The sequence below is a fragment of the Vigna unguiculata genome, chromosome 1, assembly GCF_004118075.2.
Source record: "Vigna unguiculata cultivar IT97K-499-35 chromosome 1, ASM411807v1, whole genome shotgun sequence".
In the NCBI taxonomy this organism is placed as follows: Eukaryota; Viridiplantae; Streptophyta; class Magnoliopsida; order Fabales; family Fabaceae; genus Vigna; species Vigna unguiculata.
In genome coordinates this window covers 21,945,200-21,964,239 of record NC_040279.1, presented here as the reverse complement: position 1 = coordinate 21,964,239, position 19,040 = coordinate 21,945,200, and the positions used below count along the sequence as shown (strand labels likewise).

Genomic DNA, 19,040 nt, shown 5'->3' with positions numbered 1-19,040 from the left:
CAGTCTGACAAATAAGAAGTGTATTCCCTTCCTACTTCGAGGCCAGCGAGTAACACCGTTAGGGTTGAAAGTTGAAGTTCTTGTTTGTGCACCACACTGCAGGGCTCAGACCCAAAACCCTCATAAAAACCCAACGCCCCTTCCTTTTAGTTCCTCTGTTGGCTTCTCACTCTTCCGTGCGGTAGTAGTGTGGCAAACAATGAGCAGTTGGAAAAACCTTCTTCTACGAATCGGTGACAAGAGTCCCGAATACGGAGTCTCTTCTGACCATAAAGATCACATTGTAGTTTTCTCTTCTTCGTTTTGCTCTTCGCCGCGAAACTCGTTAATGTCTAATATCTCTTTTTGCTTTTGATTTCTCAGGATACGTGCTTTGGCGCCCTTCGTCGCGAACTTGACCACTCCCAAACCGATGTTTTGGAGGTAGACTCTGATTTTTATCCTTCGCATTTTGGTCCTCTTTTGGATAGTTAGGTTAATTTGTTTTATCGGTTGAATATTTGAAATGTTTTCGATTCGCTTCTCGGGAGTTTTGAGGCTTGTACTTGTAGCTACGATAGTGAACTAATTCGTAATATGCTATGTGTATGTTGTACCAAGCAGTTGTGAATCAATTTTCGTTTTAATTGTAGGACATTCAATGTGGAAAACACATGTTTGAGTAGGATGTGGATATTGATTATTTTAATGCTAGTTATACTTTATTTTGACCTTTTTTGCTTGTTGCTTGCCAGTGGTTTTCTTCAGAAAAGATCGCAATGTGCTTTAGAAATCTGAAACATTTAAAGTTGATTGTAATCTATAACCTTGTAATTATATTAAAAATGTGTTATCTGGACCTGTTAGTTGCTTCATCGCATTTTCTTTACATGTCTTCAAATGTTATACTTTTTATGTTGCAGTCTTATTTCAATATTCTAGCATGTATGATTTTGTGTGGTGTTTAGAATTTGTACATGTTGTCTTTTTGTGTACCGTAATGTGTCACTGCCTTGCATGATATCACAACACATTTACTTTATTGGATTTGTTTGTGCAGTTCCTTCTGACGTGTGCTGAGCATTTGCCTCACAAGATTCCTCTGTATGGAACCCTGGTAGAGATTTCTTTTCTCTCTTGAACTGTAATGACCTCTGTTATTTTATTCCCTGCATGTTTCAATATCTTACTGTGGATGTGTATGCACGAATGCCATGTATATATAAAGTGTTCTTCTTCTCATTAGCATTATTATTGCTATTATTGTTACTTTTGGGAGTGTGTATGTGTGTTCCATTTTTTTAAGGTAGCTTTATTTAGTGAACGTTAATGATATCAATACTGGGATTTTGGTGGACTTAATTTATTATTGTTGTGGTTGTGAAACTGGAAGTTCTACTAATATTATGACCTATTTGCACAGAACTTCTAGTTATTAGTCGTGACGTGATAATGTATCTGATCTTTAATTTTCAAAATATTTTCTTGTGTTTCCTTTTTATAAAAAGACTTAACATTCTTAATTTTCACTCCTTTTTTCCCCTGTGTATTATAATATTTATGACTGCAAGCTTTATAAACTTAGTTAGCTTGTGTTTATTACTAGTTAGTTTTGTGTATTTTAAAGGTCCTTTCAATCAAGTATATTGACAGACAATTTTTGGCTCTGGAATTAACATTTTGTTAAATTTGGAAAACAGTGTTTTTTAGTGGTCAATATTATGTTTTTAACATCGTGATGACAATAATGTTCGTAGAAGATTTCTACTTGATGTGCATTTCAAGAATGAAATGTATGTAACCAGCAAAATTTGGGTGAAAGCTTATAAACTAGATACTTAAATAATAAAAGAAGCATTGTAATTAACCCAGTCTAACACCTCTGCTTTCTGTTATTAATTTATTTGCTGTATTTTATATTGACTGTGAACTATGTGTATCACTATACTGTAGTTGTGTTGCTAATTACGACTCTTTTATGTATTGTGAAGTTTGTCCTGCTTGTGTAGTTCCATTTGAAGTTTCTGAGCATCCTGTTTCTCTTTGAATGATTTCATTGCAGATTGGCTTGATTAACTTGGAAAATGAGGACTTTGGAAAGCAACTAGTGGAGAAAACTAAAACCATGTTTCAGGTAAGCAATTAAACCACTGAATCTTCTAGGTTGGTTTATGGGTGCTGTATTTTCATTGTCTTTATTCCTTTAATTAGCATTAGTTAATTAGCTGAATGTTCAGTTAAGGGTATTATTAGTACTATTTCCATTTGACTAAGCTGTCTATAATTAATTGAGTATTGATTAGGAATTGTAAAATCTAGTGGTGTAAATTAGAATGTGAAATTTTATGTAATTAGTTTTCACAGCATTGTTGACTGCTTGCTATATATAATTATGAGGTACTTGGATCTGATACTAGGAACTTTTTACTATAGAAATTCAAATTGAGTTTCATGTATGTGGATGCTTGATTAGAAAAAAAAGCCAAACTATTATTTCATATGGAAGCATCATTGTATCCATTCAATCTTACATTGTCAAAGCTTTCCATTTTGGAATGACATGGAAAGTTTAATGCTTCTTTCTATAGAATTATCTAGGTTTAGGAATGGATGGCCTTGTTCTTAACCAATGAGCTTGTGATTTTTGGAATGTATACTTTGGCCATGTTTGGTATAAAATAGTTTAATCCCTCCAGAAAGACTATCAAAATAGTTTGATATTGAGGTTCAAAATATTGGAATGTTAGTGAGAAAAAAAGGTTATTGGTATTAGACCAAGGTCACAAGTTCAATTTCCAACGAGACAATTGTTGAAGAAGATATTGTTGACAGTTACATCAAATGTCACATGGTGGAGACCAGATATACCAAGTCTTCAATTCCTAGTGGAATAATTGTTGATGGGGTTGTTGTTATAAGGTACACCAGTTGTGCTACGGTAAAGGTCAAGTAGACCAAGTCACAATTGAATCATGAATTCTTATGCTACTAATCCACTAGTTACCAAGTACATTGACCGGTCCAAGCTTTAAAACATTGCCCAAATATTGAACAAAATGTGCTTCGTTAGTTTCACTGAAATCCTTCCACATTTTTTTATTTTCACTTAACGGAGTTAGAGAATGAGAGAGTAATATAAGAAATATTCATCTAAAAGATAACTTTAGCCTTTTTTTTTCCCCTTTGATATGAGGCAATTGGCCAATGTAAGTCAGATCTTATCCCAAATCTATTACTGCGACTACTTACTGATAATAAAAAAAGTACAAATATGAGGATTGAACTGGAAAAAGAATAATTAAAAAAGGAGTTAATTTTTTGGTTGAAAATACTAGTTTGTTTATATTTGTTGGTGTCGATTATTAAAATTTTCTATCTTTTTTCTATAGATGTGTTGATTAAATAATATTTAGATATTTTTTTTCTTGAGTTTTGTTTTTCTTTAATGTGTTTTTCATCTGGCTTTGGCTTCTGGACCACCTGCCATCGGTTCTTTAATGTGTGGACATAACATGAGAAACCATCGGTTTAACCTTTACTGTAGTGGGATGAATGCGTGGCCATTTTCTGTCTGATGTGATCATTTAAACCAGATTGAAATATTAGATTGTTGGTGAAACATTGTTCTGATTAATTTTTATAAAGGAAAAAAATTAAAAATTATTTTTATTGGGTAAGGTTTGTTTGATTTAATGCAAGGTATGGTTCTTACTAATGGTTTTTTAGTACACATTCATTTTCAATTTGTTTTGTTCACCCAAAATAACACCATTATATACTTCTCTAATCTGCTGCAGTTTTTTGAATCTAAGAACTTATTAATTTGATCTTTTAGTGCTTGTGCTGACTCCCTTTAATTTATTCCCTGTAATTTTGCTTTTGTGCATTTCTCATTTTTTATATTTTTGATTTAGGATGCCTTGGATACTGGAAACTGCAATGGGGTTCGTGTTCTAATGCGGCTTTTGACTGTTATGGTATGTATTGGCACTGTTTTTATGCTCAAAAATTGTGTAGCATTATTGACATTCAACTTTTAGACTGAAATATTGTTATTATTGGAATTGAGGTAGATAAGAAATCCTTTAAGTTTTCTCCATTGGTTTATTCTACATTTATGAGTACTTTGTGTTTGAGTATGCCTTTTTTTTTTTGTCTAAAATATTGTACAGTTAGCTTGTAATGTTTTTTTCTGTCATTTAGTCTTTTTTACATGTACAGCTTATAGGGCATGCTTCTTACAAATTGTAATTTTTAAAATGATGTTTCCATAAAAGAAGCTAATTAGGATCCTGTTCCCGACTGTATTTTACATGTACAACTTATAGAGCATGTTTCTTACTGACTGTATGTAAAAGAAGATTGTTTCCATAAAAAAAGCTGATTAGAAACCTTTCTGCTCTTTTGTATTAAACTATTATTGGTGAAAATCAGTTTATAAGGTTGGGTTACTTCTATTGAAAAGGAAACACATTATCAGTTTGGAGTTTATGATGGAAAGTTGACTTATTTTCGATAATTAACTATTTTCAATGCAGAGCAAATTACTACATTAACTTCATACTTTTTTTTTAATTTAACTTTAAAAAAGAAAATGCTTTGCACAATCCAAATAGAATATATTTTCTTGTAAATAAAACTTATTTCAAATAGTTGCTTATAAAGATATAATTGATTATTCAAATAAAGTTTTTCCGCTTAGCTAATGCAAACACACTTATTTATATATTCCTACCCTTTTGAGTTCTAAATTTGATTACGTTTTATCTTTCTCTTCATGTTGTTTTTCATGCGAAGTATTTATGTAACTGAATGGATTTTTTTTTGCATGTTGCTTTCTTGTAAATCCTTTAGATGTGCAGTAAGGTTCTTCAACCCAGCTCCTTGGTGGCTGTCTTTGAAACATTTTTATCATCAGCTGCCACAACAGTAGATGAGGAAAAAGGCAATCCCTTATGGCAGCCTTGTGCAGACTTTTACATAACTTGCATTTTGTCATGCCTCCCATGGGGCGGAGCAGAACTTACTGAGGTAATTATTTGATGCTTTCAATTACAAGTTTGGTTAATTTTTCAACTTTATTTAAGCAGTCTACGTTAGCTCTTGTAATTTAGAATGTTCCTTTGCTTGTATTCCAATCGTTTCTCTATCTGATTATTAAATGTATCAATTATTTTTTAATTCTTTTATATTAACTTATTTTCATCTTTCTTTGATATATCACTTATTTTTTATATTTAATTTCTTAAAGTAAGATGCTATTGCAAAGTAAACTCTTTAATTGTTTATTCAAGAACAGTTGTATTTTTGATTTTTCATATCTAAATAAAGACTAATTTCAGTTATTTATCCATTCTTCTGTTGGAGTTATTTGTTTAAATATAGATGTTTCTGTGATCAGAGAGAGTCACTGTATCTCTTCCATTTGTGGGTAGGTATCAGTTGGTAGGTAAATAGTGAAATAGCAGTTAAGTTGGGTGCCGCTGCTCATATTATGGCAACAATGAGTAAAGAATTTAATGCGCATATCATGAACTTTCATTATGTTGGGAAGTAATAAACATTGAAGACAATGATACAACTGCTATGCTGTCCGTTTTTGGTTGGTACTTCCTTTTTTGGTAAAATATATGTATGTTAAGGTTACGCTTTTGAAAATGTTTTTCCCCCCATAGAATCTCAATTAAAAAGGGAATGATTGGAAAGGGGCTTTTTACTTATGTTTGATTTTAGGAAAGTATTTGTATGCTGATTAGCATCTTCATTTATTATAATTTCCTTTTTTTTTTATGTATTTCCATTGTACCTTAAATAGGAACCAACCCCTGATGTACGGGCTCATACATTAAATGCAGAATTCATTCTCTTTCTACAAATATGGATTTCTTTGAATTCTTTTCTATTTAACTGCATGTCATGTCTGCTAACAGCAAGTTCCTGAAGATATTGATAGAGTGATGGTTGCTGTAGAATCTTACTTGAGCATCAGAAAGCATACAACTGATACTGGCTTATCCTTTTTTGAGAATGATGATGAAAATGGGGAAGGTCTTAATGACAAGGTTAGCTCCTTTTTGGCTAATACTTATTGTGGAGCATTTGATGAAGGATGAAATGTGCTTTAGGATTTTACCGTACTATTATATAATTGCCTATGGTTATAAACTTATAATCTGAGACATGTCACTTGTGAGTTAGTGGTAATAGATGCAATGTATTGGCAACTTAAAACGTTTTTCTTGTAAGTTAAAGATTTTTTATCTTGCTATGTTTCTCTATTTCTACTCCCTTTCAATACTTGTTTAGAGGGTGTTTGGAAGTGATTATATTTGTAACATTTCATTTTCACTTTGCAGGATTTCTTAGAAGATTTATGGGATAGGATACAGGTTTTATCACTGAATGGATGGAAAGTTGAAAGTGGTAATATTCTCTTCTCTGCGTGGAATGGTTTATACTACTATATCTTTCTCTCAAAAATTGAAATCCTTTACACTATTGTTCACCCCCTTTTCTTTCTGTAATTTTAGGGGATTTTGTGTTAACATTACTTGTTTTGTGGTTATTTCTCTACCTATTAATGTTAAGTTTACAAATAATGTCTTAAAGTAAGACTTAATCTTGTGTTTGGAAAGGAATTTTTTAGAGGGTAATTTATTTTTATAAAGTATTTAAAATGCTTAATTACAAAATATGTTTAGGTAGATAATTTAAAAAAAAAATTCAAAAGTTGTTGGAGTATTTTGATTTCTTAAAATCTATAGTATTTAAAATTCCACCTAAAAACTAGGAATTTAGATGATCCCGATTTTTGGTTTGAAAGTGGTTGAATAAATGCTTCTTTAATTGGGCAATTCAAGTAAAATCATTTTTCTGTAATAACATATCATCAACGTAAACCATAAGTTAAACACACTTGTTAGGAGAAGTATAGCAATAACACACTAAATGATATGCCTCACTTCTTTTCAATCCAAAAATTTGCACATGACTAAATTTACTGAACCAAGCTTGTGATGATTGCTTCAAGCCATAGAGTGAACAATGTAATTTACAAATCAACTCAGACTCTCCTTGAGCGACAAACCCATGAGGTTGCTCCATGTAAATCTCCTCCTCCAGATCACCATGAAGAAAGGTCTTTTTAATGTCCAGGTGGTGAATATGCCATTAGCGAATAGTAGACGTAGCAAGGAAAAGACGAACAATATTGATCTTAGCCACAGGAGAAAAAAGTATCAAAGTAGTCAAGACCATAACCTAAGTGTATCCCTTAGCTACATCGAATACCTTGAAGAGCAATAAGCCAAGCATGATTAGAGTCAAGAGAAAGCGAAGAGGATGAATGAAGGATCCAAGGTTGGGAATTTGGTGGAGGAGTTGCTTTGAGTTTGAGTTTGAGAAGTAGGAACAATCAAAATGGATCACAAGTTGGTAGAGGAAGGACCTGATGAATAAATGAACAAGGTTCCATGGAGGACAGAAAAAAAGGTGTGTTGTAAAAGAATGTGACTTTAGCAAACATATAATACCTTTTGGTTGAGAGAGAATAACAACAAATCTTGCTAGAATATGTTGAAACTCATGGTTCTGGTACCATGTTAAGAAGTGGTCTTTAAGTTTAACTCAACTTTACAAAACCGACTTGTAAGGTGAGGTTTGCACCCACTTATATATTATAAATTTGTCTTATCTCTAGTCGATGTGAGATCTCCAATAGATTCAAATATCAATGCTCTAACATTTCTTATGTAAAAGGATTTGATTTGTTATTTAATGTGTTTTATAACACTTGGAGTGTGGGATTAGTGGCTCAAAACAAACATAATGAAAGATCATCTTGCTTACATAGACATGCATTTTATGTGCCAAGCAAAAGTAGATTGCAAAACGGTGCTTGTTGTACTCAATATTTTACTGGGACTTTATTTCTGTTTTAGTACTTTTAGTTATCGCCCTATTGAATTACTTTCAAGCATACGTATTCTTCATGAACATTAACTATATAGAAGCTTATGTTGTGTTTTCAAATCTTTTAATGAATAGTTAATTCATTTGATTTATCTTTTTCATTTCTTATTGTTCTATTATTTGTCATTAACATCAATATGTTTACTTTTATTTAATTTATTGTGTATTATTCCCTTTTTGATTATATTTGGTTTCAACCTGTAGTTCCAAGACCTCATCTTTCATTTGAAGCTCAGCTGGTTGCTGGGAAGTCTCATGAATTTGGGCCAATAAGCTGCCCCAGCCTACCAAAACCACCTTCAGTTCCTTCTGGCGTGTCTACTGGTAAACAGAAGCATGAAGCAGAATTAAAATATCCTCAAAGGATACACCGGTTAAACATATTTCCTCCCAGCAAACATGAGGTGATTTGCGTCTCTGCATTGATTTCCTTTCTTTTAATCTACTTTATGGAAACTTCTTTTTGGTATTTTTACCCTTTAAATTGAATTACATTTATTTATATCCAGCTCCGTGCTTTATTAATTTAGGCCTTTATTTTCAAAAATGAATTTTGATTTGACAGTTTTCTCACTAACTAATGTATTAATTGCAGACATTCAAATGTCTGCATCATTCCACTGTCCACAAAACTTTTGAAATTCATGAGGAAATGAGTAAAACTACTCAATTTTCCTTTTTCCTTTAGAATATTTCTCAGCTTTTAATACTTAAAATCCCTGATGAAGTATCACATTTTAAGTAGTCAAGTTATTTCTTATGTGTTTGAACTTGGGCCCATCCTTATGTGTGATACTTTATATGTATATATGTTCCTCAGATGTGCTAACAGAAAAACAAGAGGATTATATCACAAATGTATGCCATTTCTATCTAGATGTCGTCGCAGTCTGATTATCAGATTTATGTCTTCTCGGTGTATCCACTATTCATCTTGTTATAATAATTACATCTATGTATTATCATTAACCCTAAGTATAGGGTGTAGTGTGTTGGAAACATCCTACAGCCGTACCTAGTTCTGCAGCTAGGTGTCTAGTGAGTCTCTTAGTCTTTTATGTATCCATATCCGTTTTTCATTATAGATAGAAGAAAGTGAGAGGGGTCCTTAAAGCCCTCTCATTATATATTTTCTCTGTTTTAATCTATTTTTTAATCTTAATTAAGTCATCTGTATCAAATTCTTTCACAAAATTGTCTCATTCTGATTTCTGGCTGCTCCTGTCTTCTCTATAATTCATTCTGATATTTGGGGTCCAAGTCAAGTTTCATCCTTTGGGTGTTATTTGTCACACTCATTGATGAATATTCTTGTCGTACTTGGGTTTACATACCGAAAAAGAACGGCGCAGGTGCAGCGCAGGAGAAGAAAACACCATTTGTAGAGGTAGCGGCACAAGGATGAAATTGTAGTTGCAGGGCACATGTGTTTTCTCTTGGGTTAAAAGTCCAAATGATACTTTATTTTTTTAAATTGGGCCTAACAAAAATCTTATAATTTAACCTAATATTCTCACACTACCCACGTCTTTCTTTGTTCTTGTTCAGTCCTATTGCTGCTTGCACTTACCTCACTGCTCACTGTCGCTCTCCATTGCTTGCTGCTCACTATTCTTTCTTATATTGTCTATATGCATATCTTGTATTTCTTTAGTCCGCAATGCTTCTGTCATAATTCGATATAGTTTCCATTATAGCTTTATAATGGATTTTTGGGTCTCTGATATCAATAACACTGATGTCACATAAGTGTATACCATTCTTCTCTGCGAAATGTTTTGACAGTTTTGCTTAAAAGCTACAAGTACCTTCAAGAAGAATCTTCGGGGATGGTTTTAAAAACTGTTGTGGCTGTCAATAATAGGGAATTCTTATAAAACCTTATTTATATTTCTATTAAATAATTGTTTATTATTTAATGTACAACTTTTATACAATTGCCAATTTGATTCATCTGGCTTAAGTGTTAAGAGTCATAGGCAGTAGCCTTTTCCCAGTATTGTACTTGTACTCGTCTTTTCCTGCACACACATCAGTTGAGGCTTGCTCAATAAGTTTGTGGCAGTCCTCTAAATTCAAGTGTTTCTATGCATTGGTATTTCTCATTTAAGCTATAGTTTTATAATAGTTTTAAGGTAATAATTATTAATCATATTCACCAAACAATAGTTTTATTAATCATATAGTTTTATTAATAGTTTTAACAGCATATTCTCCAAACAATGTTTCTAATGTTCTTCCTTCTGTCAGCATCTATGGTACAACCGCATTTGTAAAACCATTAAAATCCTTAGTCAGACATATTTTTAATGATCTGTCTTTATATTTTGAACGGAGGGAAGTCTTTCATACATTCATTGCAAATTATTCTACCACTTTTGAATTGTTAGTTTGAATGAAGTGGTTGGTTTTGTTATTTGGTGACTAAGATTTGCTAATGTCCTTTTGTAGAAGATGGTGATTTCATGGTTGAACAGCCAAAAAATGTGTTTTTTTTCCTGTATGTTGGGTTTTCTTGGACAATATCTTGTTGGCTAGTGCTTCTGTATTTCTCTTTAATAAATCTTCTCTTAAATTGAATCTCTTCTTATTAGCTTTCAAAATGGTTTTGTTTTTGAGGATCAAAGTGCTTTCTGCCTGATGGTCTTCTTTTGTAGCATGTTAGGATGTTCGTTTTCGTGTGTTATAGCTCTAGTTTTTGGTTCAGTAATTTCAATTTAATACTTGCCAATCATATTTGTGGGTTCAGTGAAAAAATCTTTTGGATGCAGGATATACAACCTATAGACAGATTTGTTATGGAAGAGTATCTCCTTGATGTGCTTCTTTTCTTCAATGGCTGGTTTGTATACACCATTCGTTTTCTCTAATACTAAAAGTGTAGTAATAAACCTGTGATGGAGTTTGAATACCAAAAAGATGTACTAGAACACATTATGACTTGCCATTTTTGTTATTAATTTAACCTTTTTTGTTGTATTGAGTGTCACTGTTTCTAAGATCTTTTCTGTATTATCGATGGAAATGAGTTTATTGTGTTTAAAATTTCCTAGTAGTCCTATATATTTCGTCTCCGCCTTATCGCTTTATCCTATAAAAACGTGTTGATGTGAATATAACTATTATCATTTCTGGTTTATTGCAAAGCTAGTCGAAAGGAGTGTGCATCTTTCATGGTTGGTTTGCCAGTTTCCTTCAGATATGAGTACCTCATGGCCGAGACAATATTCTCTCAGGTATTACATGTGAAATTGCAATATATCTCTTACCTCTTCTTGAATAATATAGTATAAAGCTTAAGCAATTAGTATTATTGTGACCTGAGCAAGATGTTTCTAGATGCCACTTGAGAAGAATAAATAGAATATATTTTATAAAGCTTGTTCAAGTCTCTCTCAGGTTCAAATATTTATACAGAAACTGTTAATCTTCGTAAGAGACAGAGAGAGAAAGAGTAGAAACATAATTCATGAAACTGATTTTATTGAACTTCACTTAACTTTCAAAGTTCTGTACATTTATGACTATAGATGCACACTACAAGGCATAGAATACAGCTGTACAATATGGTCAACTATTGACTATAGTTGACCATTGACCACAGCATAGTAACCCTAAGTATTAGATGCACACTACCAATAATTAACTGTACACTAACAGAAACTGTTGATATAATGATAGAAAACAAGTAAAGGCACCTCTAGGACCCTAGCTATATATAGGTACAACTTTTTAATAAAGCCTATTCTGACAAAGCTGAAGAACAGTATTATTTTCCACTGACATGTTAAGTAACTTCTATTATCGATTGAATGTTAATCAAATTCAGTGATGTGGGAAAAAAAAAGAATCTTTTCTCTTAACATTTGATGTCATATTGAGCCTGTGAATGTTGTATGTTCCAATTGAGGAGAGATTCTCAAAATCTAGTCCAGTACAAATTTCAATAAGGTGATTTGGTGCCAAAAGAAAATCTTGTTAAAAGAACGTATAGCAATGTGCTTTTGCACTTTCAGGTGCTGGGAGATGAGGTTGAAGTTTCCAAATCATTCTATTGAGGTGTGAATACCTTTCAAATGAGTGGATCATCTGGTTAGTTGTCATGGTGGTTGATTTAGTAGTAAGATGAAAAGGACAATTTTTAGAGATATTCCTTAAATTTATTGTTTGGTGCTAAGTGTTTATCAGTTCTAGATAGTGTTGTAGAGCATGGTAGTGAAAATCGTAAAACTCGTGATCTTCACAGATTGTAGTAGATCGCAATTGTAAATTGCAGCTCGTGTAGGAGTGGTGATTCTCGCGATGCAATCCTTCCCAACCGCAAGGAGAAGCCGGTAGAGCTCGCGGCGGTGCATCTCTCGGCCGCGATGCTCAAATGATATTACTGCTAGAAAAATAGGCTGAGTTTCAAATTCAAAACTTCTTTGCAAAATGGATCCACGTTTAACTTTGAATAATGGATACTTTAAAGAAAACTAGTTTCAGCTGCAAGAAATGTTATTTTCAATGTTCTTTAATATTTCAAAACATACAATATGGATTTAATTCAGATTTGAGTTGAGATATATGGGAAAGAGGACACCAAGAATTATATTTGTTCATCCTCACAAGAGTTACTTCTAGTTGTTTAATCACTTCGACTAAGTCAATCAGCTAATTTCAAGCTTTTAACATATACACTATGGGAAAAACAAGAAATGCAACACAACATGAGATCTTGAGCCCTACACAAGATCTTGGACTTTTATCATAATAGGTTTATGTTTCCTATGTATAGAGATAGTTGTGATGGCTTTATAGCTGGCTTGTATTTCGTTCACGGGTTTTGGTTTGGTCTCCCCATGAGTTTTGTTTATTCTTTTTAAAATTTTTAATAATATTTTTATGTGATGACGAATGATAGATGTATCTTGAGGTATTAGTATATCTGAGATGTCAAGGAACATAATGATGTCTAACATGAGTTTTATAAAAAAAGATCTTGAGCCGTACAAGATATCTTACAACCTCTTATGAAACCCTATAACTATAAAATCTTCTTGATGACCCCATTCAAGAACAATACAACTCAAAGAAAGAAAAAAATTATATAACAAAATTAACTATAAGATCAACTTTTCAACACATCCATCATCAAATCCAAGTGGTCGGAAGCATCAGGTCAACTCAATCAAGATTGCTTGCATCTTCAATCTCAAACAGTGACAAATTTATCATTTATGTAGGCTTTTTTGTCATATATTAAATCTAACATTCTACAAAGTGAAGTATTGATAACCATTGATTTAAAATCAACGGTTTTGAATGTTGTAAATTTCAAGCAATTGGATAGCAACTAGGGATTTTTAAGAGCTGGAAAAAGGGATTTTTAAGAACTGGAAAAAGGTAGAGTGACTTCACCTTCTATTTTTATTTGCAAGTGTTTACTTTAATGAAATTGTCTTATTCTTTTTCACTGTACCTCAATTAAATGCACTGAAATATTTAAAATTTTCTAATTTGATGTTACTGACATTTGTCAATCTGTACTTTTAATTAGTGACTTCTTATGACTAAGAATATTGGCTGATTTGTGTAATGTGATGTCTATTTCTGTTGCAGCTGCTGATGCTACCTCAACCACCTTTCAGACCAGTATATTACACACTTGTAATTATTGACCTTTGCAAGGTACCGTGTTTCTGTCATTGGGAAATTATTGTTGTTTCAATACACTTTTATACAGATTTGAAATTTAAGCTCATGTTTAATGCTTTTGTAATCATGTGACCGATAGGCTCTTCCTGGAGCTTTTCCAGCTGTTGTTGCTGGAGCAGTTCGTACTCTCTTTGAGAGGATAGCTGATTTGGATATGGAATGTCGAACACGTCTAATCCTTTGGTTCTCACACCATTTGTATGTTCACAATTTTAGTAATTGCTTTTTGACATGCATTACTTGTGACTATTTGTACTGTGCTTGTGCTGCTTGCTTTCTTGTCCTGCCCTACTTTACCTTTTTTTCATTTATTTCACTTTGTTTGGAGAAAAATAAAAAACCATGCGTAACCTTGTGTGGCCTCTAGACACTAAAGCTCAAAGATATATTATTCATGAATGTGACACTAAATTTCTGTACTGTGGTTATATTCAATGGTGAGAAAATCATTGAAGTGAAACTGTTGTTTTTGGGTCACATTTCTTAACACTTTGAAGCAAACTTTATATTTCCCAACTTATAAATGATTAAATGGATGTTATTCTACGCTTTTTAAGTTATTAATTTATATAGGACAACTCCTATTTTACTGAATAAGAATAAAATGGAATATTTTACATGTTCTTTTACATGCGGAATTTACATTTTTGGCCTAAGTTGTGTAGCAAGTATTTTCATATTCAATTTGGTTGATGGTCTATATTATGCAGATCAAACTTCCAGTTCATCTGGCCATGGGAAGAGTGGGCTTATGTCCTAGACCTCCCAAAGTGGGCTCCACAACGTGTCTTTGTCCAAGAAGTTTTGGAGAGGGAAGTTCGCTTGTCATACTGGGACAAAGTTAAGCAGGTAATTTATCAAAGCTAGAACCACAGTAAATTTTACTTTTGTTGAAAATTGCCCTATAATGAGACAATTAGACTGCATTGCCACTCATGATCTTTTCATGGTTATGGATATATAGGGAAATCATAAATGGATTAGATATTTTTGTTTATCTGTTTTTGTTATGTAGAGGAATGGATGCTTTGTTAAATAGAATGATTTTTTATTTTCCCCTTTCTTTATGAGGTAACTCACTCCAGGATCATATGTCAGGGGAATTGTTGCGGAATCTTCTTAGAGAATTTGAACAGAGAAAAGATAGTGAAAATTGAATAAGAGAATATTTTTATTTACTGTTTCCACACATTGATTGTTATGTACAAGAGGTATTTATAGACATATATGTCTAAGAAGCTGTTATAAACTAACAGCTGTACAGAGAAAAAATATACAATGAAAGAAACATAGCTTTTAATTTTAAGAAGATACTCTTCCATAGATTTAGATTCCAGTCTAACAACACACGTTGCAATGCACAATTGCCTTGCTCGAGACTTGGTTTGAAGTACGAAGTACTCATGAATTTTGTCCCAAACTTCATAGAAATGACTGGCACCAAGCACATGAGAAAGAACAGACTTCGAGAGTGTACATTTAAGCCAAACCAGTAGCATCTGATCTTGAACCTTCCTAGCTTCATATTCAGGATTAACAATGTCTAGTGTTCTATCTTGTTCAGTAAGAAATCGAGAAGGAATAACTAAATTTACCACGGAACATTGCAATTTGTGTGAATTTATGGGTTCAACATACTGTCTCTAGTGAAGATAAATTGTATTATCCAGTTTCTTAGCAATTGAAGTTGGAAAACCAATGTAGCAAAAGTAGAAGTCATGATTTTAGCAGTGAGAAATCTTGAAAAAAAAATGCAAAGCTAAGGTTAGAAGCTCATAGTGAAAACACACCTGAGTAAACCTTAACAAGCTAGCAATCTGAACAGATCCAATGTCTTGATCAACAACTAGAAAGAAGCCCAAATTATAGATTTGAACACAATTGAACTGAGAGAAACAAACACAAGTAAAAATTCACCAGCGAGAAACAGTTTGTGAGAGTAAAGAGGTGTGAGCCAGATTTGAATTAATTCATCAAATTCAACTTGAACTAACAGATGTAAGTAACTTGAATTGGAATTCGAACAAGGTCGCTGATTAATTTCTTCACCAACAACAAATTTGAACCAGAATTGACCAAACCGCATTAGACGGCACCAATTCACAAACATGCAGGAGGTCAGCAAGAAGTGAAACGAACAATTAACCGATTGAAACTTAAGTAGACTGAAGCAGAAGTAATTGAAGAGTTAAATTCTTCAAATCAACAATTCTGAATTGGAATTAACCAAAGCTCACAACATCAAAAGATTGAACAATCACGAACTCATCAAGGAGTGACATCAGAAGTGGGTGTCATGTTGAATTTCTTGTCCGAGTAAAAACTCCTTTTTTGTCTGAGTTTTCCGGAGACAAAACACAACCTAACGGAGATGTTGATATCTGCGTACTCTCTACCTTTTTCTCTTACGCCCATGCTTTGGTCTGCTAGGGCCGAGGAGCTTACAACTGAGGGGAAGCAGATAGGTCAAAGAGCTTGCAGAAGAGGAGAGCAGCTTATCTTCTCTCACAGCAAGTTTCCCTACCCTAATGTCTGATCTCTGTTTTTGGCTTTGTATTTATATTTTATCTGAAAGAAACAAACAACTTTAATTGACTAAAACACATTAAATTTTTTTTTATCAACGTCTTTTTGGTGAAAAAGGTGTCTTGTGGCTATTTATTACTCCTGCATTTTATTGAATGTCATGCTTAAGAATTCAGTTGTAACTTAATTTATTATGTGATTTAGAGGTTATTTTCATTATCTTTTATTTCTACGCATGAGTATGTAAGTATGATTTTGCATTTTTTGTAGGATATTATGGTTCACGTTGTGAAACTATGGTTTATGATATTTTATTCCCATCCTACTAATCCTGTCTAAAGTTTTGATATTGACTACATTGGATGCTTTTCTATTAGCAGCAGAATTAATTGAAAGGTGTTTTTTTATATAGTTGACATATTGATGTTTTTATGGTATGTATATTTTCATGATATTTTGTAGAGTATTGAAAATGCACCTCGTTTGGAAGAATTGCTTCCTCCAAAAAGCGGGCCAAATTTTAGTTTTGGTTCAGAAGATGGTAAGGAAAGCAATGAGCATGCATTGTCTGGAAAGCTCAACAGCATGGTTAAAGGGAAGTCACCTGTCCGTGAAATAATCTCTTGGATTGATGAAAGTGTGTTTCCAAATAATGGTCTAGAAGTTACACTCAGAGTGATTGTACAAACTCTTCTCAATATTGGATCCAAGAGTTTCACTCATTTGATAACTGTCTTGGAGAGATATGCGCAAGTCTTTGTGAAAGTATGTCCAGATGAGGATCGACAAGTCATGCTTATAGCTGAAGTGAGTTCTTTCTGGAAGAGTAACACCCAAATGACAGCAATAGCTATTGACAGGATGATGGGTTATCGACTCGTTTCAAATCTGGCTATTGTGAGATGGGTCTTCTCAGCAGAAAATATTGAGCAATTTCATACATCGGATCGTCCATGGGAGGTAAATAATTGAGGATTTTATGGATAGATTGTTAACTCTTTCCTCCTGAGCTATAGGTCTACAGGGGTCGGAAACCATCTGCCTTTTGCTTTCAGTTTGTATTTGATGTGATCAACGTTTGAATTTTTAATTTAAGTGCTCATAATTTGCATCCTTTTGTTTTTGGTTTGATTGTCATGGATTATGAATTGTATCATGTATTGAATTTTCAGGTGACCATCATGATAATTATTTTTTTCTTTCGTATAGTAATTTCACCGATTTCTTTTGAACAGATTCTTAGAAATGCAGTAAGCAAGACACATAATCGTATTTCTGATCTACGGAAAGAAATATTAACTATTAAAAAGAACATTTCATCAGCCGAAGAAGCTGCCATGGAGGCAAAAGCTGAGCTATATGCTGCAGAGTCAAAACTTACACTCGTGGATGGTGAACCAGTTCTTGGTGACAACCCTGTTAGATTGAATAGATTGAAATCACATGCTGAAAAGACAAAGGAGGACGTGGTGACTCTTACAGAATCTTTACAATCTAAGGAAGCTCTTCTTGCCCGAGCAATTGAGGAAAATGAGGTAATTTAAGTAAAATTTGTATAAGTTAATTGTTTGCATAAAGTTTTTTGTATCAAACATATGTGTGCAATGTCTGGGAATGGTTACATTTTTCTGTTACAGCCAGAGATAACTTTTCGAAAAAAATAGATGTGCCAATAGTGTTTCTAAGAAAATTTTCGTTGTATTGTTGGGTATTTGCACATACAGGCATTATTTATCTTGTTGTACAAAAGCTTCTCAAATGTGTTGACCGAGCGGCTTCCTGAAGGAACTAGAACACTGCATGAGTTGAAGTCTGCGCAAGTAGATGTGATGGCAGTGGACGCTGAAGAGCCACCATCAATGGAATTAGATGACGAAAACCAGAGATCTCAAAACAGGTTCTCGTGCCTGTCCTTCTGAACTAGATTAATAATTAAGAGAAGTTAATGTTTCTCTTGCTTTGTACACAACACATGTGCATATTATTATTATTTCTTTTTAATGTCTTGTACAGTCAGTCAAATGGAGAGAAGAAAGGTGTTGTAGGTGAAAAGGAGCAGTGGTGTATCACCACTTTAGGCTATGTGAAGGCTTTTTCTAGGCAGTATGCTGCTGAGGTTTGTTCCATTCCCTGCTTGCATTTATCTTGGCTTTTTTAAGGGCATGCCTTGTAAACAACACTTAGCACCGATTGCTCTAGATTCGTTTAGCTCTAAAAACTTGGTTTAAATTGTTGCTTGCAGATATGGCCCTATGTTGAAAAGTTGGATGCAGAGGTATTGACAGAAGAAACACCTTATCTTTTTAGGGCAGCTGTTTATACCGGTCTTCGAAGACCAATTCATGAGGCATGATCAATTTCTTACTTCACCTCTGTGCTATGTTATTTAGAATAACTTAATTCCATTCTTTAGTCTGCTATTTAAGCATTTTCATAGTCTGCTAACAGCCTAAAACTGTATGCAATTGTAATTTAAAAATGACAAGGTTGGTATGATGAGTCTCTACATCTAGATTCTAACAGGGACTTGATCTCCGCTGCTGTACATTAGATTTCGATTATAGCTTCTAATTGGACCTCAAATACCCAAAAAATTGAGTTTGCACTATACCTGTGTTGTACTTGATATAAAATGAAAATTGAATTCCGTTTATTGCTTTCAAATGCCTCGCTTGGTCGAGAAGTAAAATCTTATATAACCTCATGAAAAAAAAAATGCTTAAAGAGGGGAATAAGTAAATTCAAAATACTACACTTGATGTTTGCCAAAAGGAAGGAATTACAAGATTCAAAACACTTTGTGCTTAAGAAAATTAATAATATTGAGCCAGATAAATTGAAGCGTAAAACCAGCTTGCAACAAACAT

The 19,040-nt window shown here is 33.2% G+C and overlaps 1 protein-coding gene across 1 annotated transcript; it reads left to right on the top strand.

Annotated features, from left to right (window-relative positions):
- Positions 1 to 18,826, top strand: LOC114184971 (nuclear cap-binding protein subunit 1). Its single transcript, XM_028072418.1, has 19 exons — positions 1 to 283; positions 364 to 423; positions 1,040 to 1,096; positions 2,042 to 2,113; positions 3,894 to 3,956; positions 4,834 to 5,010; positions 5,910 to 6,041; positions 6,336 to 6,402; positions 8,155 to 8,354; positions 10,722 to 10,792; positions 11,102 to 11,186; positions 13,552 to 13,620; positions 13,727 to 13,845; positions 14,358 to 14,496; positions 16,636 to 17,133; positions 17,409 to 17,708; positions 17,898 to 18,070; positions 18,187 to 18,289; positions 18,416 to 18,826. Exons 1-19 carry the CDS (start codon positions 200 to 202, stop codon positions 18,524 to 18,526), a joined length of 2,580 nt encoding a protein of 859 aa, XP_027928219.1. The 5' UTR covers positions 1 to 199; the 3' UTR covers positions 18,527 to 18,826.
- Positions 18,827 to 19,040: the final 214 nt, after the last annotated feature.

What these genes read in the sequence shown, in the direction of transcription:
- LOC114184971 (XM_028072418.1), top strand. Translation starts at nt 200, where the DNA reads ATGAGCAGTTGGAAAAACCTTCTTCTACGAATCGGTGACAAGAGTCCC. An exon ending in CTGACCATAAAGATCACATT is followed by an intron (nt 284 to 363) that starts GTAGTTTTCTCT and finishes TTGATTTCTCAG; the next exon opens with GATACGTGCTTTGGCGCCCT. An exon ending in GCGGAGCAGAACTTACTGAG is followed by an intron (nt 5,011 to 5,909) that starts GTAATTATTTGA and finishes GTCTGCTAACAG; the next exon opens with CAAGTTCCTGAAGATATTGA.